The sequence below is a fragment of the Meles meles genome, chromosome 1 (assembly GCF_922984935.1).
Source record: "Meles meles chromosome 1, mMelMel3.1 paternal haplotype, whole genome shotgun sequence".
NCBI lineage: Eukaryota > Metazoa > Chordata > Mammalia > Carnivora > Mustelidae > Meles > Meles meles.
The window spans coordinates 158,465,112-158,489,389 of NC_060066.1; the positions used below are offsets into that span (position 1 = coordinate 158,465,112).

At 36.2% G+C, this 24,278-nt stretch overlaps 1 protein-coding gene across 2 annotated transcripts in view; it reads left to right on the top strand.

The window, feature by feature from the left end:
• The first annotated feature begins 932 nt into the window (after positions 1–932).
• Positions 933–24,278, top strand: part of ANKRD13C (ankyrin repeat domain 13C) — a 105,736-nt gene continuing 82,390 nt past the window's right edge. For both annotated transcript variants that reach the window (XM_046027533.1, XM_046027544.1), the window contains exons 1-2: positions 933–1,823; positions 23,713–23,754. In XM_046027533.1, the coding sequence (XP_045883489.1) occupies positions 1,379–1,823; positions 23,713–23,754 (487 nt within the window). In that variant the 5' untranslated portion in view covers positions 933–1,378. The remainder of the gene's footprint in view (positions 1,824–23,712; positions 23,755–24,278) is intronic.

The window sequence follows — 24,278 nt, forward strand, 5'->3', positions numbered from 1 at the left end:
TGGAGGTGACAATAAAGTTTAAGAAGGGATTTGAGAGAAGCTACTGTTAGTGTAAATGGGACTTTGGAGAGATAAGTGGGTGAAGGCAGACCTCTAGGATACTTCGTTAACCCTCCCCCCTTCTAGCTCCCCACAGCTTTAGTTATTTGGTTGAGATTTTAGGGATTTTAGATTTAGGTTTCTTTAGAATTTGACGATGGGTGGAATTTGGCTAGGAACTAGCCCAGTGACATCCCAGTCACACAATTATTATATGCCATTCTTTTTTAAAAATTTTATTTTATTTTATTTTTATATAAACATACAATGTTTTTTTTTGACTTTTAAATTTTTTATTTCTTATTTTTTTAATAAACATATAATGTATTTTTATCCCCAGGGGTACAGGTCTGTGAATCGCCATTCTTTAGTGTCCATTCCCTTATCTGAAGCTCTGACACCCGCTTGAAATTCATTTCTCTAAAATTTGAGTGATCTCCCTTCTCTCCGTTTGCTGAATAGCCTGTTTTCCAAGGTCAGCCCCTAAACTACGGTGACTTTTAGGACTAAAATTTCTTTTTCTTTTTTTTTTTTTCTTTTTGATGCAATCCAGCTCCCCGTATTCGTCGCGCAGTGAACTACCGTACCCAACTGTTTGTCTTTCCTCCTCTGCTGAGCTCTTTGGAGCCAGGAGTGGCGTTTTAAAAATTTACTAGCTTAGTATACGGCACAAAGTAGATGCTTAGTAAATGTTTATTGAACGAGTGTCTTGTGCATCATCTCACTGACATCATATCCTGTGTGCAGTGGCGTCAGTTTGCATTACTCTGCGGGAGGCCCAGAGGTCCGAGGGTTTAAGTCATCGTTTATAACGTGCATCGAATATCTCAAACACAGGTTAAAGGTCTCAGACTGCACCGAAGAAGCGCGGCCACGGCGATCGGTAGGGTTCTCAGCTTGGGACGGAAACACGCTCCCGGGGAGGCGCCGGCTCTGGGTCCTTCTCCGCGAGGGGAAAGTGCAAGGGAGGGAGCGGGCATCTCACTTATCGCGGTGTTTCCTCTCTCCTCCCGAGGGAGCTCTCGCGAGAGAAGTCAGGGTAAGATGGCCGTGCCCCGTTTTTCGGTGTGAGGCAGGCGGCTGCGGCAGCAGGGACAGGGATCCTGGTGTCGTGGGCATCTGAGCTCTAGCTCCCCCCAGCGAGCGCGCGTCCCTTAGTGCCTAGGCGAGAGCCGGCTCTTCCTCCAGGAGATGCGTTTGTCCCAGGCTCGGGGGAGCGCTGAGAGTACATGCTGCGCTGGAGGCGCCTGGCCACCGCTCTAATAGCCTTGCGCCGCCGCAGCGCTACCTCTGTCGCGGGCGGTGAGCCTCCTGGATACCCTCTCTGCCCCTGGCGGCGATGACCGGGGAGAAGATCCGCTCACTGCGGAGAGATCACAAGCCCAGCAAAGAAGAGGGGGACCTGCTGGAGCCCGGGGATGAGGAAGCGGCGGCTACCCTCGGCGGCACCTTCACGGGAGGCAGGATTGGGACAAGCGGCAGGGGCAAGGGCAGCAAAGCCTGTCATAAGATCTTCAGTAACCATCACCACCGGCTGCAGCTGAAGACAGCTCCGGCCTCCTCCAATCCCCCTGGCGTCCCGGCCCTGCCGTTGCACAGTTCCTCCGTGACTACCACCACCCAGTCCCCGGCTCTTCTAGCGGGCACCAACCCCATTGCTGTCGTCGCAGATGGAGGCAGTTGCCCCGCACACTACCCGGTACACGAGTGCGTCTTCAAAGGGGATGTGAGGAGACTGTCGTCTCTCATCCGCACGCACAATATCGGACAGAAAGATAATCACGGTGAGGAGTGCTCGTCCCTCTCCACCTTTCCCTTCCCAAACCTGGGGTGTGCCTCCCCAGGCCAATGGAATTCTAGGCTTCTCTCCAACGATCTTTCTTTCCTCTCCTTTGCCCATCACCCGGGCCAAATGCCTGTAAATCATGACCGTTTCAGTAATAGCATGCCAGTGGTCAGGGGATTGGTTCTTGTGGGTGCAAAGGAATGTTTCCTCTTTGCCCACTTCAGAGTTTCCTTTCAGAAGCTATTTTGTTTATCTTTGAGACCTATTGGTTTTTCAAATTTAAAATAGTCTCTTATCCAACCTGCCCTTCTTCCTTTGTTTGTGGAACTGTTTCTTTTCTTTCTCTCCTCCTCTCCCACCTTGGGATTTCGAATTTTGAACGTGTAAATGGCCCACCTCCCTTCATTACTCAGGTACAGATCCAACTTGACTGCAACTGGTTGTTGTGATTTCTACCTGCCATCAGGTTGTGTGTTTCTTTTTCTCTGCTTTCATGAAACTTAGTTTGATACAAAGTGTCTACACTTTGCATTTAAGATAGAATGTAGAATGCCTTGGTTTCTGAAAGCCCCACATTAGAAATTTGTTGGCATTTGATACCTAGAGCAAGTAAAAAGTGGCTAGAGAAGCCAAAATTTTGTTGGAGTAGAGTTTTGAGTGTTTTGTTTGTTTTATGTAATTGCTAATAATAATGTTTTATCTTGACTGTGACTAAAAATAGTACTATGATTTTTCATAGTAACTTCATCATAGTCTATATGACAAAATAGAGTATCATTTATTATTCAAGGACTGGATTTATACTTTCTAGCTTAACTCATTAGCTGATTTTTTTGGTTTCTTTTGTTTTAAAACCTTATGTGATTGAGTTGATTTATAACCAACAGTACATTTATTAATGAAAACGAAACACTGATATTTTCAACATTTAATAAGCCATTTTAAATTGGGTAGTTGACAAATATTGTGGCTAGCTCTGCTTTTAACTGAACATGACTGTTGTATACATTCAATTAGAACACACTCAACTCTGTTCAAAATGATACATAACACATTAATGAAATGCTTGCCTGAGGAATAAACTCCCTTAATTCCATCGGACTCCAGGCTTCATATCTAAAATTAGGGCAAAAATTGAGATTAAAAAAAAAGAATAAGATTTTTCTTAGTGGTTTTATAATTCTCTAACAACTGCACTTGTATCTGAATTTACAATATTGTAATATTACTGTCATTTATCATAATTCAAATCCACAAAATAGTACCTGAAAGCTGCACCCAGTTTTTCATTCCTACAGTTATTTAATCATTTTACTGTTGTTACAACAAGCATAATAATTGTTTGTTGATGGTAATTATATTCTAACACTTTGGGAAACATTGTATTAAAAGGTGTGTTGTAGTTTCGGGTTATTCATCATTTATTAGGGAGTTTGAAGAGTTGGCCTTAATAGTAGGTGTGTATATATGTGTGTGTGTGTATATATATATATATATATTTTTTTTTTTTTCCCATAGGGCCTTGAAATATCTGTGAAAATAGATGAAAGTTTCTTTTTGAGAGTTAATTTCCTTTGAAAGAAGAGCTAGATAAATATCACTAACAAGTACGATAGGATAGTATTTTACAATTGGTCCTCCTGGTTAATCACAGAAGATACTGAATTACAGGATGATTGGGCTTCCATATTCTGTAATTCAACGTTAAGTAGTTGGTCTGTTAAAATACAAATTCTGTTCATAGTAACTAGAATCCTAAATCTCTTAAGCTCTTGTCCTTCATCCCCTCAACTTCACTTTTTAAATTGCCTTGATAAACCAAATGTTTGTATGGTACTTGTATTTTTGGTGTTTCTGATGATTGTAACCAGTGGTTCACATAACTCTGGAAAGTGTAATTGTTTTTTCCCCTGAAGTATATATTTTTGTCTCTTGCTGTGAAGTCTCCTACGAAGAGTAGCTTATATTTAATATGCTACTTCTTTAGTCCCTTTTCTTGGTAGCTGCATAATTTCCCCATTACATTACATTTATTCCTGACATTTTTACTTACCTGGATACTTTATTTAGATTTTAAGGATATTTTTTCCTTCACATTACAGAAGATAAATGTCTTCAAAAGATATATTTTAAGTCACCAAACAAATATAAGCTATATATTTTATTTGGATTGTTATAACATGATAAGTGCATAGCAGATTCATACACTCATATAGGTACATAGCAAAGCCATACAGTCATACTGCATCATAACACAAGGTTAGTTTTATATTCACCAAAGAGATTCCTTCTATAATGTGTTGATGATGATTATCATCATCATAAACACAATTTACTGAGAATGTCAGCACTATGCCAAATGTTACCTACATTATCACATTTAATTCTCACAATCGCCTTGCAAAGCAGATTGTTTTATCCTTATTTTAAAGGTGAGGAAAGTGAAACCTAGAGATGCAGGGAAACTTTGTTAAAGTTGCATATTTGGTATAAATTGCAAAGCTGGGAACTGAACTAATAGCTGGAACTCAAATCTGTGGTCAACCTCTGTAAATATGTCTATTAATTAGGATGCACTGTCCTGCACAGAAGTAAATTCTAATAATGTGTAATGTGGTAATTTACAACGAAGTTCTTTAATATATATTTTCTCATTTAGTCTTTATAGTATCCTTTTTTTTTAAAGATTTTTTTTTTGTTTAATTGATTGTCAGAGAGAGAGAGACAGAGAGAAAGATCACAAGTAGGCAGAGAGGTAGGCAGAGGCAGAGGGAGAAGCAGGCTCCCTGCCGAGCAAGGAGTCCGATATGGGACTCGATCCCAGGATGCTAGGATCATGACCCGAGCCGAAGGCAGCCGCTTAACCAACTGAGCCACCCAGGCGTCCCAAAAGATTGAATTTATTTATTTACAAGCAGGGGGAGTCGCAGACAGAGAGAGGGTGGAGCAGGGAGCCTGATGTGGGGCTCTATCCCAGGACACCAGAATCATGGTGTGAACAAGGCAGACTTTTAACAGACTGACCCACCCAGGCGCCCCTTTATAATAGCCTTATGGAGGGACACCTGGGTGGCTCAGTCATTGGGCATCTGCCTTTGGCTCAGGTCATGATCCCAGGGTCCTGGGGTCGAGCCCCACGTCTGGCTCTGTTCAGCAGGACCTGCTTCTCCCTCTCCCTGCCGCTCTCCCTGCTTGTACACTCTCTCTCTCTCTCTCTCTCTCTGTGTCAAATAAATAAAATCTTTAAAAAAAAAATAGCCTTATGGAGAGATTCTTGCCATTGGACAACTTTCAGAGTTTTTCTGTAGAGCCCAAATCTCTCACACTTCTTTGTTCTGTTTCTTTTTTATGTAATGGCACAAATAAATGGGCTCCCTCATCCACATGATAGGCCTTTAGATACCTGACAAAAGTTGTCACGTTCTTTTTTTTTTTTTTTTTAAGATTTTATTTATTTATTTGTCATAGAGAGAGAGCATAAGCAGGCAAAGTGGCAGGCAGAGGCAGAGAGAGAAGCAGGCTTCCCCCTGAGCCAGGAGCCCAATGCCAGACTCGATCCCAGGCCTCTGGGGTTAAGACCTGAGCGGAAGGCAGCATCTTAACCGACTGAGCCACCCAGGCATCCCAGCTATCACATTCTTATCTTTTGGTTAAACATTCGTGACTTCCGTGTCCATTCCTATTAACAGCATAGTTTTAAAAGTCCTTAGGTGGCCCCTGAAATAGTGAATACTATGTAATCATGTTAAGTAAGTAAATGAAAATCCTATTCATCTTCTTTTTTTTTTATATATAGTATAATTTATTAATTTTCTTTTTAAATTTTTTCCAGTTTTACTGAGGTATAGTTGACAAATTGTATTTGGGGTGTACAATGTGATGTCTTGATATACATATACATTGTGAAATGATTGCCACAATCAAACTAATTAACATATCCATTACTTCACATAGTTATCTTTTTTTTTTTAATTTTTATTTGTTTATTTACAGCATAACAGTGTTCATTGTTTTGGCATCACACCCAGTGCTCCATGCAGTACGTGCCCTCCCTATTACCCACCACCTGGTTCCTCAACCCCCCCCCACCCCCGCTGCCCCTTCATAACCCTCTGGTTGTTTTTCAGAGTCCATAGTATCTCATGGTTCATCTCCCCTTCCAGTTTCCCTCAACTCCCTCTCCTCTCCATCTCCCCATGTCCTCCATGTTATTTGTTATGCTCCACAAATAAGTGAGACCATATGATACTTGACTCTCTCTTCTTGACTTATTTTGCTCAGCATAATCTCTTCCAGTCCCGTCCATGTTGCTACAAAAGTTGGGTATTCGTCCTTTCTGATGGAGGCATGATACTCCATTGTGTATATGGACCACATCTTCCTTATCCATTCATCCGTTGAAGGGCATCTTGGTTCTTTCCACAGTTTGGCGACCGTAGCCATTGCTGCAATAAACATTGGGGTACAAATGGCCCTTCTTTTCACTACATCTGTATCTTTGGGGTAAATACCCAGCAGTGCAATTGCAGGGTCATAGGGAAGCTCTATTCTTAATTTCTTCAGGAATCTCCACACTGTTCTCCAAAGTGGCTGCACTAACTTGCATTCCCACCAACAATTCATCTTCTTTTTAATGAAACTCAGTTTATCAATTCTTCCCTTTGAGGATGGTGCTCAAGACTGACCTTACAAGTAAAGACAAAAAAGGAGACCCTATTTCTCTAAGCAATATATGTTTAGTAATGTATGCTACTAAAAAGCACACATTAAATAATACAGTGCAAGAATATGTTAATTTTTTAATACTGCTTTTTCTCAAGTGATTAGCTATCTCTCCATTCTATCTCTTCTTGCAGGTTTTTTTTTTTTTTTAGCCTAAAACAGGACTTTATGTTTATTAAATTTTATCTTGTTAGTTTTGATGCTTTATTCTATCTAGCTGGAAAGCTTATTGAACCTTAATTTGGTCACTGTTCAGCTCACTATTCATTAGCTCTTTGAGTTTCCAGTGATCTCTGATTTGATAAACTTTTTTTGGAGTGTGTATGTAATGTGTATTTACAAATTACTGACTTGAATAGGAGCAAGGATCCAGCTTTTCCTTTTGTGGTAAAATGTTGGTTGAGTATGAATTGCCTTTTCTGAGTCATCAGTTATTTTGAGGAATATTGTATTTGGATCCAAACATATCTTTGAAATGTAAGTTAAATACAGTAATAGGTATAACATCATGAATATACTGTGTTCAGATATGCCAAGTGATTATGACTCATTGTATATTTAGTAAAAGCATTTTTTTGGGGGGTGGGGGAAAAGATACATTACATTAAATGTACACAGATTTGTTAAATTTTATATTTTTAGTGTATTTGAGTTAATATATATTTTTTTTCTTTAGTATAGAATTAAAGTTTAAGTCTAAGCCCTTTTTCACATTGTAAAAATTTTTCTAAATCACTTCTTACCGTTGGTAGTTAAAGTATCATGATGATATGCTTTTTTAAAAAATAATTAATGGTAATGAGTTTTACTTCTTTAGCACCTTTAGAATTGAGAATGCTTATGGAGCATATAGAACACTTTCTTGATTTTTGAAAGCACTTCCTTTTGTTAAACTTATAATTTTGTTTTTTTTTCCCTTAAGTTGAATATCCTTTGGGCATTTGTCAGAAAGTTTTAGGTACCAGAGTGATGAAAGTCCTTGATACGTGAATTGCTTAAACCAGCCTTTCCTAGATGTGAGAAATTTGTGATATGAGATGTATTCTGAGAGATTTGGCAGTTTCTACTGCCTTTAATGATATTGCCTGGATGTGACAAGCCATCTTCTCCATACAGTTAATTTTCATTTTTACTGAGATGTAGCATAATCTTTGTGTAGCTATTTCACACAGTAATTAGAAATTTCAATTTTGAGTTTAATTTCAATTGAGGATATTGCTGCCAATGTTGGTAACTCAAGGGAATGATAATGATAATGATAATGATATAATGAGAATGATAATGAAATGGTTAATATGTGTAGCCTCTCTGCCTGGTGGTGGTAGATTTCTTCAGAGAGGGATTTTAAAACATCTTAATTTCAGAATGATTAAAAATGTATGTTTGAGAGTTGAGGCAATAGGATAATCTGTTTGGTGCCTATGTGGTAGGTTTATTTTGGTTTATTTTATATATATCTTTAAATTTCCTTTTGATATTATTTTTCTGCTTTGTTTTTGACCCTAAAATCTTTATGATGGGTGATTTAAGAAAATAATGCACCTTATGTCTGTTTGAGAAGTGACTATAAAGTTATACTTTGCATGGCCAAAAAAAATCTTGAATTAAGCCTTAGGTGAACAGTTTTATTTTGGTTTATTTTATATATATCTTTAAATTTCCTTTTGATATTATTTTTCTGCTTTGTTTTTGACCCTAAAATCTTTATGATGGGTGATTTAAGAAAATTATGCACCTTATGTCTGTTTGAGAAGTGACTATAAAGTTATACTTTGCATGGCCAAAAAAAATCTTGAATTAAGCCTTAGGTGAACAGTTTTAGCTGAGAAGGTTAAAATGATGGTACATCTTTAAAAGAACAGTAATAGTTTTTTTTTTTTTCCTTGTGTCATGTGGTCTTCTCTGGACTTTGTTTTTGAAAGGCAGACCTCAGTTTGTCTTAGAAAAAACTTGAAGTAGTTTCTGGGGTGTAAGATAATCCATTAAAGTGTCCTGCACCCTCACTTGGAATGAGGGTGGTTTGGCAGTGAAATCTGTCACTTCACTGACCTATCAGGGTTGATTCAGTTGATCTTTATGACAACGTGAATATGACCTTCCTCTCATCTCTTCTTCCATATGCATCTCCTAGCATGTGCATGTTCTTGGGTTAAGTGGACATGTTTCCTGATGGCATCATGTAAGTATTAGAATGTGACTTCACACTTAGAATTGTGATGTCAACACATCTGCAGAGCTACCTCTTAAGAAGGTGGGGGGAATCCTCTTTCCTGCACTGGGGAATCTCTCCTTTCCTGTACTGAGCTGTAATAGGAGCAGTAATTCTGACCTTTCAACTTTGGCAAAAAAGGAAGCAGGAATGAGCAGTTATTGATCTCCATAAGGCAGGAGAATTCTGGAGGACTCCTGGAATAACAGAATTCGAGACAGTCTTTCCCTAGTTAATGTCATTCTTGAGTCATAGAAATCTAATGCAGAGTATAGTGTAATAGGATGCTTTGGGTTCCAGAAAATGAGCATAATTCCTCAAAAATTGACTGGGAGCTAGGCAGACAAATATGTTCCTGTTCACGTACTATTTATTTCACTGGGGGATAGATGGAAGATCAGTTTTAGAGCAATACTGAAGCATGTAAAATGGGGTAGGAAAAAGAGAAAAGGTCTTTTTCCTGTCTGAAAATTATGAATGGTGTTTGTTGCCAGGATATATGAGGTTTAACTTTGTGGCTTAGTTGAACTTCATCTGTTTTTGAGCCTGTTACTCTTGTTGAAATCCCAGAGATTATCTGCAAAACTAGAAAGCTGTCTCTGTATTTGGAATTAGATCTAGCTTTGAGACTATACTTCTCTACGAACTAGCTTTTATGAAATTATACTATTTACTTAAGCACTGAAGTAGATAGATATAATAATATCTTCCTTGTGGGGCATTATAGTCTCAATTGGGAGACTGCACTTAAAACTATTTTCAAAGGCTAATATAATAGTAATATCCATTGATACCAATATCTTACTCTCACTTGTGGTGTTAAGTGCTTTTCGACAGAAGACATTTTTGTTCTTGAGGTTTAGATAGTACTTCAGGTAAAGTTTTATCTCGTACTTGAATTTATACTGCCTGTCAGAGTACTGAAGAGTTAGGTTTATTTGACTCTCTTACAAGTCATCTTTAATCTGCTGGTATAACTTGGTTTAGTGTATTTGGATTCTTGACTGTAGATATTTATCAGGCATGTTAACACATGTGTTCTCTTACTCAGCACTATACTGAATTCTATAAAACCACCTATGCTGTGTTGAATATCCTCTTCAGCATATATATCCTTTGGTTGACTTTCATAAAGAATCATGTGGAGACCTGCATTATTCTGGGATGGAATGCTTTTTGGAGAGTTAAAACAGATTTTAACACTACTCTAATGGTTCTTTATATATATTTTTCTTTTCTTTATTCATCCATTCCTTCATTTAACAGATACATACTGAACTCCTAATATGTGACAGTGTTTTAGGTGCTGGGATTATAGCAGTGAACAAAGCGGCTGAAGTCCCTGCTCTCATGGAGCTTACATTCTAATGGGGGAAGATAAATAATATGCTAATAAATATTTGATATGACTGATAATGATAAATATCATGGAGTGAAATAAAGCAGGGTAAGGAGAGTGAGAGTGCTGGGTGTACAGGGGAGGGGAAGTGCTAAGTATTTCAGTGAGGTCAGGGTCAGGGAAGACATCAGGAATAAGAGAAGTTTAGTTACCTAAAGAAAATTAAGGAGCAGATACCTGGCAGAACAGAGTTTCAGACAGGGAATAACAAATGTAAATGTATCATGTTCAAGGGTCAGAGGGAAGGTCGTTTGGCTGGTTCAAGGGGAAGAGTGGTAGGAGATAGGAGATTTGAGAGGTAGCTGTGGGTATAAGCATGTGGAACTTTTGTAGACCATTTTTAAGGATTTAGGCTTTGACTTTGAGGAAAATAGAAAGTGAGGATTTTGAGCAGAGGAGTAATAACGATCTGATTTTAGAAGACTCAGTCTGGCTGCTATGTGAAGCAGAAACTTGGATGGGCAAATGTCAGTTTAACATGCTGTAAAAGTGGGGGTAGCTTTGAAAATAATGAGAAGGTAGAGCTGGTTAGGAGTTTATGATGGATATAATATGTATGTATGTGGGTTTTAATAGTATAATACTGTTTATGAGAGAAAATACAAAAACTCTCCCTTTTTACCGCTTGCTTGGATGGGACTTGAAGGTGTCTGCAGAAGCTGGGGCTATGTTGGTTCTAGTACTTAGAATGTCCTGTTTTCTCCCTAGTTAAGGGGTAGGTGAAATCAAAACTATTTTTGTAATAATATAAAGTCATTGCTTGCCTTTTTCACTATGCTGACATTTTTGCTGATGGTACAAAAGTAGTGGTGAGTAAAATTGTTGCAACCTGAGTACGAGTCTCCCAAACTACTAGGATTACTTGCTTATTTACTGCCACATACTTGTAGTAAAAGGAAAAAGCCAGTTTCATATAATGTCTTTGATGAAGTTGTAGAAATGATTAATTTTATTAAGTCTTAATCTCAAGTACTTATCGTTTTGATATTCTTTGTGACATAATGTAGATTTTGCATGATCTTCTTTTGCATACTAAAGGGAAAACATTTGTATAGTTGTTTGAGTTGTAAGCTACACTAGCAGCTTTTGTCATGGAACACCATTTTTACTTGAAAAAACAGCTTATAGGTAAACTATGGTTATTCCAATTTGGATACTTGGCAGAAATTTTCTGGAAAGAGAATGAAGAAGCCTGTGACTTCACAGAAAATAATTGGTAGTATTTATTGCCAATTAAAAAATTCAAGCTTTGAATCAAAAATTAACATTTGGGAAATTCGTCTTTGTCACACTAAGGTTGAGAGCTTCTCTCACTAAATTTGACAGCTTCCCAATATTTAAAGACTTCTCTGGTCAGATTGGTGATATTACCAAATGTGTGGTTTTTGTTTTTTGGATTTTGTTGTTGTTGTTGTTGTTGTTTTGGTATAGTGAAATGTGTTGACATTTGGAAGATCAGTATAACTCAGTCAACTTATATTTTTCAAATGATCAGTATGTGGCATTTCAAAATCATGCATCAGTAAAAGATCCATTTAAAGTACAAGAGAAACCAGTGCATTTCAGTATAACTCAATAGAAAAAGTTTATTGATAGGGTTTTAGATTTCACATTGCTGCTAACCTTTAAGAAATCACCACTTACTGGGGCGCCTGGGTGGTTCAGTGGGTTAAAGCCTCTGCCTTTGGCTGGGGTCATGATCCCAGGGTCCTGGGATTGAGCCCCACATCGGGCTCTCTGCTCAGCGGGGAGCCTGCTTCTCCCCCCCCACCCCACCTCCTGCCTCTCTGCCTACTTGTGATCTCTGTCTGCCAAATAAATAAATACAATCTTAAAAAAAAAAAAAAAGAAATCACCACTTTCTGAGTTCTGGTGTAGTAGCAAAGAACATCTATAATTATTTAAGAAGTCTATAAAAAATAGTCTTCTTTCTTTCTTTTAAAAGATATTATTTATTTGACAGACAGAGTTCACAAGTAGGCAGAGGCAGGCAGAGAGGGGGTGGGGTGGGGTAAAGCAGGCTCCCGGCTGAGCAGAGAGCCACATGTGGGGCTTGATCCCAGGACTCTGGAACCGGGACTCTGGAACCAGGACTCTGGAACCAGGACCTGAGCTGAAGGCAGAGGCTTTAACCCACTGAGCCACCCAGGCACCCCACTCTTCTTTTTTTCAACTGCGTATCTTCTGTATCTAGATTTTCTTTATATACTTCAAACCAAAGCAAAATTTACACAATTCAGTGCAGAAATAATTATAAAAATCTAGCTATTAAGTCAGACATTAAAGCGATTTATTTTAATTTTTTAAGAGTTTAAAATAGCATACTCTTATCATTTATTTTTATTTTAGAAAACAATTATTTTTCAAAAAATTTATATTGATATGTAATGGAGTTATTGTAAATGTAAAGTTAAAGTTTTATAACATTTAATTTTAATTACTATTATAAATATCAATAGATTTGTCGATATAAATAATCCATATAAAAGTTGTTTAATAATTATTAAGAGTATAAAACGGGTCTTGAGACCAAAAAGTTTGAAAACTATTGGTCTGGTAAAAAGCATACAGATTTTAGAGTCATGACTCACACATTCCTAGATATATAATTTTAGGAAATTACCTAACTAGTGTTAGCTTTATTTTTCTTAGTGAAGTAGGAATAATATTTGTCTCACAGGGTATTGGGCTAAGATAAGGTTTATAAGGTATATAGCATAGTGCTGGGCACATATAATGGATGCCCTTTTAATGCCTAGCCTTTTGGTTGGCAATTTGCGTACTTAAGCACTGCAGTGGTCTTAATGTTACTGGAATAGTTTTTATTCATTTGACAGAACAGAATTCAGTTTATTTACCAAATTAGAACCAAGGCATCTGATTTCAGATTTAACAGCTACATTGTGGAAAGTTGGCAGAAGGTTATTTTAAGTTTTTAGTATCTTTTATGTAACAAGTTAGCTGAAGCAGCAGGTTGAGGTTTTAGAAAGCTGAGGGAATAGTATAAGAGGTTTAACTGGGACATTTGAGCACTTAGTTTCATGGTATATTTGGCTAGTGAAGTAACTACAGTGTTGGCTAGAGGAGGAAGAGGATGAGGATGAAGAAAATAATGATGATTTGCATTTAAAATATTGAAATCAAAGCATGATATTTGATATACTTAATTATATGTGTATTTCTGATTATGTATTTACCTGTAAAGTAAGAGGGATTGGATGATTGAATGCAAAGTCATTTCTAGTTCATAAATCTTTTGAAAATATGATTAATTTTGACTTGTTACAGTAATTTTAGTTTGTTACTTCAGTGAGTACTGATGATTTTACCCCCCCCCCCTTTTTTTTTCTTTCCAAATTTTAGTTTTTTAGAGGGGGTTAGGGGCAGAGGGAGAGGGGGAGAGAGAATCTGAAGCAGACTCCACACTGAGCACAGAGCCTGACTTGGGGCTTGATCTCACAACCCTGAGATAATGACCTGAGCTGAAATCAAGAGTCAGACCCTTAACTGACTGAACCACCCAGGCGCCCCACCCTTGCATCTCTATATTCCTTGAGGGTTTAAGAAAACAGTAATAATTTAGGTGTATAAAGGCCTGCTTTCTTTACCTAGGTACTCTATCTAGACTTTGGTGGATTCTCCTTAATGTGTGTAATTTTTTCAAAAGTTACTACATTCAAATGCTACAAAATTATAAAACGGCATAAAAGATACATTATAAAAATAGTTTCCTTCCTGGTGCTCCTGGGTGGCTCATTGGTTAAGCTTCCAACTGTTGATCTCAGCTCAGATCTTATCTTAGGGTCCTGAGTTCTGGTCCCCCTTTAAAAGAAAGTTCACTCCCACTCATCTTTACCCACTCAGTTATCCTTCTTGACAGCAACTGATGTTATCAGTTCCTTGTTTTCTTCTTGTCACCATTGTCACCATTTAGAACATGGTCTTTTTTCCTTTTCTCCTGGAAGATAGAGAAATGAAGAAGGGTAACTATATTACCTTTTCTAGTATTAAGGAAAAAAAATGGGTATTCACAAACTTATATGTTTGGTTTTAAATGACTTTTTTTTTTTAATGTCAAATTTATATCTCAATCTGGACTTCTACCTGGAGTTCCCAGATTTTATAATCATCTCCACTTGGGAATCTCAGATATTTCAAAATTTGCTTGTTTAAAATGTTATTATTTTCAAATTTTTTTTTTTTTTAAGATTTTATTTATTTATTTGACAGACAAAGGTCACAAGTAGGCAGAGAGGCAGGCAGAGAGAGAGGAGGAAGCAGGCTCCCTGCAGAGCAGAGAGCCCGACGCGGGGCTCGATCCCAGGACCCTGAGATCATGACCTGAGCCGAAGGCAGCGGCTTAATCCACTGAGCCACCCAGGCGCCCCTAAAATGTTATTATTTTCTACCTTATCCTCTCCCACCTGGCCACCTAGTCATTTGTTAAATCATATTATTAATTATCTGTTTGCTCAGGCCTCAGTCATTGGGATCATTTGTCTTACCTCCTTCTCCTGACCATACATATCTAACTAACAGGTTATTTCGAACACCCTACTTTCTGTCTCCACTGATTGGTCTCCACTGCCACTTTGAGACCAGTTTTTATTGTCTTTTCCCTGGAATACTGCACCAACTCGTATCTAATTTCTCTGTGTGCCCTTCCATTCCATTCTGTATATGGTGATAAGGGTGATCTTGAAATGTAGTTTGTATAATGTCATGTCCCTGTTTAGATGCTTTCTCCACTTAAAAGTAAGTTCATATTTCTTTATTTTTAAAAATATTTTATTTATTTATTTGACACAGAGAGAGTATGTATAAGCAGGGAGGCCTGTAGGCAGAGGGAGAAGCAGACTTTCCGCTGAGCAAGAATTCCCAGGACCCTGGGACCATGACCTGAGCCAAAGACAGACACTTAACTGAGCCACCCAGGTGTCCCTAAGTTCATATTTCTTACCATAATTATGGAGCCCTGCATGATCTGACCCTTGCCTGCTTCTCTGATATAATCTTACACAAATCTCTTTTTTTCTATGTTCTGGCCATACTTGTTTTCTTTCAGTTCCTTGAATCTGTCAGGTTATTTCTGTTCTCTGACTGTGATGCCTTTCTTCTCATTCTTTGATTTCTTAGTTCCTATTCCTCTTTAAGAGCTCATTTTAAAAATTACCGCATGGAGGGATTTTCCTGCCTGAAGAATTAGGTTATGTCTTTCATTATTATTTTTGGTCTTAGCTTTTTGTTATTTTTCTGAATACCTATCAGTCTATTTTGTTGCATTTTGTTTTTTTTCTCTTTTGTGACTATAAGCTCCGTGAGAACAAGGATTATTTCTAGCTTCTTAATGGTTGAATCTTTAATATCTAGCACTATGCCTAGAACATAGAATGCTCAGTAAGTATTTATTGAGAGTGAATGGATTTTACCTCCAGGTAAAATTTTGGAAAGATAACAGAACCTTCGAACTTCTCTTTCAATTTTATATTAAAACACAATAATAACTCTAGAATCAAGTAAACTAGATTATGAGAGAAGATTTTAATAATAGTAATATGTGGTTATATATAGAAGTTATATTATTGACTGACAGGTGTTCTATCCTGGAAACAATGCAGTATAACATGAAACCCTTACTGATTATAGCATGGGTCTATGAACATAATAAAAGAGCAAGATAGTTACAGAGTTATTGAATCACTGTGTTATGCACCTGAAACTAATGTAACATTATGTGTCAATTATACTTCAATTAAAAAAATTTTTTTTTTTAAAAGGGCAAGATAGTAAATATAGGCTAAGCTTACAGGTTGTACCATCTGTTGCATGAAAGCAGCCATCAGCCATGGATAAACAATCAGCAAGTGGTTACATTTTGTTAAATCTTATTTATGTCATGTCCCTGAATTGGAGGATGAGAATGTGCCTGATATGGGAAACAGATGGGTGCCTGGGTGGTTGAGTGGTTGGGTATCAGACTCTTGGTTTCAGCCTGGGTTATGATCTCAGGGTGATGGGTTCAAGCCTCATATCAGGCTCTGTACTGGGCATGGAGCCTGCTTGGGATTCTCTCTCTCCCTCTGCCCCTCCCCATCCCTTTCACCCTCTCTCTCTCTCTAAAAGATATATGGGAAACAGATGGCAGGAGCAAGTTTGTGCCCTACAGCAAGCCTACCCCTTCCTTTTGCCTTCATTTATTGCTGTCCTTAGGATTATAGCAGTAGGAAAAGAAATTAAGCTATTTCTAGTATTTTATTGAATAGAAAAATTCATACCAAACAAGCAAGTGGGCAAGAAAGTCTTTTTAGTCCACAGCTAGACTAACCTGGCTGATGATTTTTTAGATTAAAATTTTTTTTTTTTTTTTTTTTTTTAGTAATCTCTATACCCAGTATGGGGCTTGAACTCACAACCCTGAGATCAAGAGTCAGATGCTCTTCTGACTGAGAGACCCAGATGCCGCTACCTGAGTGGTGATGATTAAGGTGAAATAAGATGTCCAGTACAAAGGCTTTTGTAAGGAAGAAATCATTAGGAGTATGAGTAAATATTTGCTGCAATTCTAGCAACTTTACTTATCCCTCACTTATCTTCCATTTATTTATTTTAAATAGCTTTATTGTGATATAATTCATATACCATATACTTGATCCATTTAAACTGTACAGTTAAATGACTTTTGGTGTATTCAAAGTTGTGTAACCATCAACACAATTTTAACAGAAATCCTGTACCCTTTACCTTTCACTTCTAATCCCTCGCACCATTTCCCTCAACCCTAGATAGCCACTAATCTACTTTCTCTATAGATCTGATTATTCTAGACATTTCATGTAAGTGAGATAAAACAATATGTAGTCTTTATGACTGGCTTCTTTCACTTAGCACATTCTTTTCAAGGTTCATCCCTGTTGTAATATATATCAGAATTTCATTCCTTTCTATTGCCAAATAATATTTCATTGCATAGATGTACCACATTTTATTTATATATTCACCAATTAATGGACATTTGAGTTATTTCTACTTTTTGGTATTATGAATAATGCTGCTATGAACATTTGTATGTAAGTTTTTGTGTGGACGTTTTATTTTTTGGGGTATATACTATATACCTTCTGTTGGATTGTGTGGCAACTCTGTGTTTACCATTTTGAGGACTGCCACATTCTTTTCCAAAGTGGCTACAGTATTTTACTTTATATGAGGTTATTTCTCTTCTCTTCTTTCCCAACACTTGTGTTCTTTTTAATTATAGCTATCCTAGTGAATATGAAGTGATATCTCACTGTGGTCTTGACTTGTGTATTTCCTAATAGCTAATGATTTCGAGCATCTTTTCATGTACTTATTGGCCATTTGTTTATCTTTTTTAGAGAAGAAGCTATTCAGATCCTTTCCTATTTTAAAATTGGGATTTTTAATATTATTTTGTTGTGAGAGTTCTTTATATATTCTGGATATTATCACACACATAATTTGCAAAATATTTTCCTCTCCAAGTTGTCTTTTCACTTTCATTACGCCATTCTTTGCAGCACATTTTAATTTTGATGAAGGTCAGTTTATTTTTGCTTTCGTGCTTTTGTGCTGTGTTTTTGGTGTATCTGAGAAATTGTTACCTAATCCAAGGTCACAAAGATTTCCTCACTTTTTTTTCCCCCAAGAGTTTTATAGTTTTAGCTCAGACATTTAGGTCCATGGTTTATATTGAATTAATTTTTGTGTGTAAAATGATTGATCCATTAATATATAGATCTGTCTTTACACAAGACAGACCTGTCTTTATAAAGATCTGTCTCTATACTATGTTGATTACTGTGGTTTTGTACTAAGTTTTGAAATTGGGTTCTGTAAATCTTCCCACTCTGAAGTTCTTTTTCAATTTAGATTATCTGGGTACTTTGAATTTTTATACGAATTTTAGGCTCAACTTGTTATTTTCTTCAAAAAAGCCAGGTGGGATTTTTTGGAGATCATTTTGAAATTATAGACCATTATGTCATCTTACCAATGTTTAATCCATGAACTCAGGATGTCTTTCCATTTATTCAGGTATTATTTAATTTCTTTCAATGCTGTTTTATAGTTTTAGGAGTATGTCTTGCACCATTTTCCTTCTCTTTGATTCCCATGCAGCAACTGTCTCTCAACTATTTGATTTTTTTTTTTTTTAATCTAGGGTATTAGAATAGAGTCTCAGAGGAAAATGCTTAAATATCAGCTTGTTCTTTTAGCTTCAGAGTTTAGAAGGGGTTTCCGCTGTTCATTTTTTGAACAAATTGAGAGGAAAGTGGGGGCAGTCTGATTGTCCTTTCCCATACTAGATTTGAACAAATCTTCATTTCAGGATGGATGAGCAGAAAAAAAGTCATTTGATGGTCTTTGAAAAATATTCATTATAAAAGATGTGTCATTATAAATATCCTGAAGATACTGTTAAATAAAGTCTTGACAGTATAGAAAATTGAATGATAGATGTAAAAAATCAATTTGAAAACAAAGACTAGAGGAAAAGGAAAAAAATTTAAAGAATGAGGGATAAATAGTAGATTTCATGTTATGAGTAGTATGTATTTCCAGAGAATAAAATAGAATAAATGAATCAGAAGCACTACTCAAAGCTATAAGTAAGGAAGAAAACATTTTTGATCTAAAATTGGTTCAGACTCCAAAATCAGAGCTCATACTGTGTTCCAGGGAAAGTTAATGAAAAGAGATTCTTCATATTTTGGTGGTATTCTGAAATTTAATGTAGAATTCTATACATATACAAGTAAAGAACATAGATTGCTGTTGAACATATGAATATTAATTTGGCCTCAGACCTCTCCAGTATTAAAACATACTTGCTATTAATATCTTCCAACTGTAGAATTCTTTCTAGGCAGGTATTCATTTGTGGAAACAACAATGTTCTAGAAAATAGAGTAACCACCATGCTGTCATTCCCGAAAAGTATTATTCAAAGAAATATCCCAGCTCATAAGAGATGAATTTCATGACTAATACAATAAAAGAGAAGTTGTATCAGAAAAGGGTTGATAATGAACATTGAAACCAGTTAAATATACCATACATGAAGTCTAATAATCATAGCAAATATGATTACAATTTTGAGAGTTAATTTCCAAAAAAACCTTTTGCTTCAAAATTTAAAAGACATGCACATATTCTATAAAGGGTAAGAAAAAGGTTGATAACTACTAATTAAATTAATGAGAAAAATTGAGATGAGGAGAAATTTAAGTGTGGACTTTCTCATTTGTTGTTATAGGGAATTGGGGTGCCTGGGTGGTTCAGTTGGTTAAGCATCTGACTCATGATTTCAGCTCAAGCCATGGTCTCAGGGTCATTAGATCAAGCCCCACATTGGGTTCCATGCTCAGAGCAGTCTGCTGGAGATTTTCTTTCTCTCGCTCTCCCTCTGCCCCTCCCCCCTGCTCATGTGCTCTCTCTCTCTCTCTCAAATCTTTTTTTTTTTTTTAAAGATTTTATTCACTCATTTTATAGACAGAGATCACAAGTAGGCAGAGAAGCAGGCAGAGAGAGGAGGAAGCAGGCTCCCCGAAGAGGAGAGAGCCCCTGAAGTGGGGCTTGATCCCAAGACTCTGGGATCATGACCTGAGCCAAAGGCAGAGGCTTTAACCCACTGAGCCACCCAGGCACCTCTTCCTCAGTTTTTATAACCAAAAATGTGCTAGACATTGCTAGTTGTTCCCTTGGTATAAAATTGTCCTTGATTGAGAACCACTAAACTATGTTGTAGAGAATATTTGGTCCCATACTCATCTTAAAGCACTGTAGTTCTAGTGGTAAAAGACAGTCTTCCCTATGAGTTCTAATAAAAGAAAAAAGGAAAGAAAGAAAAGAAAAAAACTTTTGGAAAAGAACCTTGTCCCAGGTGGTGGTTGTGCCATTTCCTGAAACATTTTTCTAGTTGGATATCAAACTGGTTAGGTTTGAGTCATGTGTTCTCCCTGGTTCATGTACTTAGTGTATAAGGTTTGTCATTGAGGGGAAGGAGTAGGGAAAAAATTTCCAAAAATAATAACTATGACATCTGTTAAAAGAGAAGAAAAGGACTTTTATGAGACACATCTAAAGGAGATGGGAAAAAATGGAAAATTTATTGTTGAGTTAATGATATAAAAATATGAATGGCAAGATTAATTACTGATAAAATTGAACTTCAGGTAAAAATGATTTAAAAGCACTGAGAAAGTAATTGTGATAGAAGTTATAATCATTAGTGCTAATAAAATTATCTCGTCTTTATGCATTAACAGTACCAAAGAATGGAAGGCACAGAATTACAGATACGGAGAAAAGTTAGCAAGTAAAATAGAAGTAGAATTTCTGCCTATAGTAATAATAGACTAGATGATTAGGACTAGTCTTCCTTTGAAGCAAATAAGAATAAAATATTCAACTTAAGGGTATTGGAGATATAATGAGATAGAATTACTGGGTCAAGATCTGGCAGAAGATGGAAGTCCAAAGATTTGAGCTGTACAATTTAGGTTATTTTGCCTTTTGCAAAACCAAAAGAAGTAGTTAAGAGGCTGAGCAGCACTTTTTATAGCCTCTCTGGTCTAAGAGGACAAAAGATAGAGATCAGGGCCTACCAAGTGTGGGATATCCCTTAAACACTGCTGTTTGGGCTGGTAACTTGAAGGGCTACACCTTAGGAATACGAGTGAACAAAAGGTAAATCAGTTCTGATGGAGGCTGGAGCACAGCTTTGAGTCATTTGTGAGAGCCAGAAAAAAATGTCAGTCCGTGGGTTGATGAAGTACCCCCAGCCACATGCCAAAAGCAAGTGGAAGTATCTGGAGGATTTGTTGCTTAGGATTCAAAGTTTTTATATAGAGAGCTCATTAAAAGCTATATCCAGTATATAATTAAAGATGACCAGCACTTTAAGGAAACTGAACAACATGAATGTGAACCGGGGTGGAGGGGGTACCCATCAGAGCTTTGTTTTTTGTATTATTATTAGAGGTTTTAAATAATAGTATTTTTTATATTCTTGGGTGATAAGAGAAAGTTTGAATATTTTAGTGGAGAACTGGAAATTATAAAAATTGAAATCATGTATTTGAAAATGAACTAAATAGAAATTCTCAAATGGAAGATATAAGCTGAAATTCAAAGCTAAATAAATAGGCTTACTAACAGGTTTAGATCCTGAAGAAGACAGAGTTCATGATCTTAGAAATTGAACCCCCAGAAAGAAGAGAGGAAATGGAGCTAAGGCAGTATTTGGAGAGATACTTGCTGAGAGTTTTACAGAACTGTTGAACGACACCGATTTGGAGATTCAAGAAGTCTGACCCAAGCAGAATTAAAAAAGGACTCCACATTGAAGCGAAATGGCTGATGATTTAAATGAAATAAAACAAGATAAATATAGCCAGGAATGTCAACATTACTTTCAGAGGAGGGGTGGAAAGTTCTATGGCTAGCTTTTCATCAAAAAAGGAGACCATAAGACCACATATAGTGCAGGGAAAAAATCCATAATTACATACTCAGTACAGTGTTCTTCAAGATAGAAGTTGAACACACATTTACAAATAAGAACCTGAGGGAGATCACTTATCAAACCTCCAGAAAAGGTAATCTTGAAGGATATGTTTTGGATAGATGAAAAATGATTGTGATGGAAGTTTAGAAATAAAGGAAGTAATTTAGAGCACAAAAATGGTAGGTAAATCTAAATGAATATTGACTCTTTAAGATAAAAATACAAACTTTAGAACGAGATAACAGCCTGAAGGAAGATACCTAGCTCCCTACAGAGTCTGAGCTATTTGGAAAATTGAAGTTTGTCTTTTTGGAAAATAGTTTTATACCGATAACTTGGTACCTAGTGAAGTTTACTTAAGTAGTATTGTGAGCAAAACCTCTTTTCTGGGGACATGTTTCAATGTATGATTATTAACAAAGTTTGCATATCTCAACTGGAATTCGTTTTAAGGTGTGAAAACTGCCTAGTAGCTAAGGGAAATTTTATTTTGGAAAATCATAATGTGAATTATGTCCCCAAATCTTCTTGTTGTTTTTGTTGTTCTATTAGTAAGATGAAGAAATTGATTGTAGCCCAGGTTTTTGTTTTGTAAAATTATTTACAGAGAAAATTTAAGTTTAATGACTTTATTAAACTTCTAAATTTTGCACAAAAATTTTATTTGCAGCCAACAATTTGTATTCCATTGTGCTTGTATTGAGCAAAAAATTTTGTGTGTGTGTGTTTAACATTTTGGTAGTTTTGTCAAGCTAAGAGAGTGGTGTAGATCATATATAAGGTTTTTAAAAACATAGTCAAATCTTGTTTTATCCTGTATATGATTTTTTGGTAAGTGTGCAGCTTTTATTGCCAAAAATTGTTCATGTGGTACCTTCTGTAAAAATGCTAATATCTGAAAATTAGTATACATAAATTTATTCAGTAACTTTATTTTAAAATACTACTGTTGGGGTGCTTGCGTGGCTCAGTGGGTTAAGCCTCTGCCTTTGGCTCAGGTCATGATCCCAGGTTCCTGGGATCGAGCCCCACATCGGACTCTCTGCTCAGCAGAGAGCCTGCTTCTCCCTCTCCTGCCTGCTGCTCTGCCTACTTGTACTCTCTATCTTTGTGTCAAATAAATAAAACCTTTAAAAAAATTATCTTCTGTTATTAAAAAAATAAAATTACTGTAGGTTTGCTTTCTTTTATAATCAAGATGTTTTTAGGCTAACTGGGGTGTCTTAGGGTATCATTTTGAAATTAATCATTATATAGCAACTAATAGGCTATAGTCCAAACTTCATAACATAGCCTCTAATCAAAATTATCTTTTGCTCATCTTTCCAATTTCATTATTTACTATTCTCTTTACTGCCACTAGTCATAAAAATTTGTTTGCTTCCTAAATATGAACTATTCTTGCTTTTGAATTTAATTTGGGGGTATTGTTTTTAACATGGAATACTAGTCATTGTTGCTTTGTTTACCTATAAATTTCTAACCCATTTTTCAAGACTCAGTCCAGTCTGTCCCTCTTCAATAGTTAATCCTATTTGTATAGGCAAAATTAGGAGCTATATTTTGTGTTCCATTATCTTGCTATACTCTCTTCCGATAAATAATAATAGCAATCATTTATTTTCATATAAGACTTCCGAACAAATTAAGAACTGGGATTGGGTCTTTTTGGTATCTGTCCCCAAAGATGAGTATATAGTAGGTATTTAAATTGCTGAATGAATAAAGAATGATATGATAGAGAAATTAGTAACAAAGGAGTCTTTGAAATCTATTGGGAGAAGAAACCTCAAAAGCAAACTGGGTATCCTTTTTTTGGTGAGCGTTGAAGGGTGAGGAATAGAATACATTGTGTTTAGAAACCATGGCATGTCCTCTCACTTTGAATTTGCCATATAAGGAAGATCATTTTGCAGTCACATCATTTTTGTTTAAAATCTGTCAGTGAAATTTCTGAAGGAAATAAAACCACCTGTAAATAAAATTTCCAATGTTTTTATACTAATATAGTTTTTCTTTAATTTTAGGAAACACTCCTTTACATCTTGCTGTGATGTTAGGAAATAAAGGTTAGTAAATATTTCCTTTCTTACTTCACTCATGTAATTTCAGATTTAGTTAAAATTTTTAAATTTTGTTTTTTGAGTTTTTCAAAATCTACCTGATTATTTTATTTGCTAATTGAGTTAGGATTCAATATATTAAAATTAATATTTTCTTCATTTTCCGTAGTTTAACTTAAGAGTTAGTGGAAATCCTATACTAATTTTATGCTTTTTGAAACTATGTTTTTTCTTATTTTATTATTTCATCAAGTATTTATAATTTCCAACTATTAAGATTTATTAATTATTGTAATCCTTTTAATATTCAAAGAGTTTATAAGATTATTTAATAAGGATTGTTTTATATATCTAAACTCAGAAGTCTAACCTTTTGTATGTAAGATGATAGTAAGAACTTGTATATTCTTTTTTTTTTTTTAAGATTTTGTTTATTTATTTGTCAGAGAGAGAGCCAAGCGAGAGCGAGCACAGGCAGACAAAGTGGCAGGCAGAGACAGAGAGAGAAGCAGGCTCCCCGCCGAGCACGG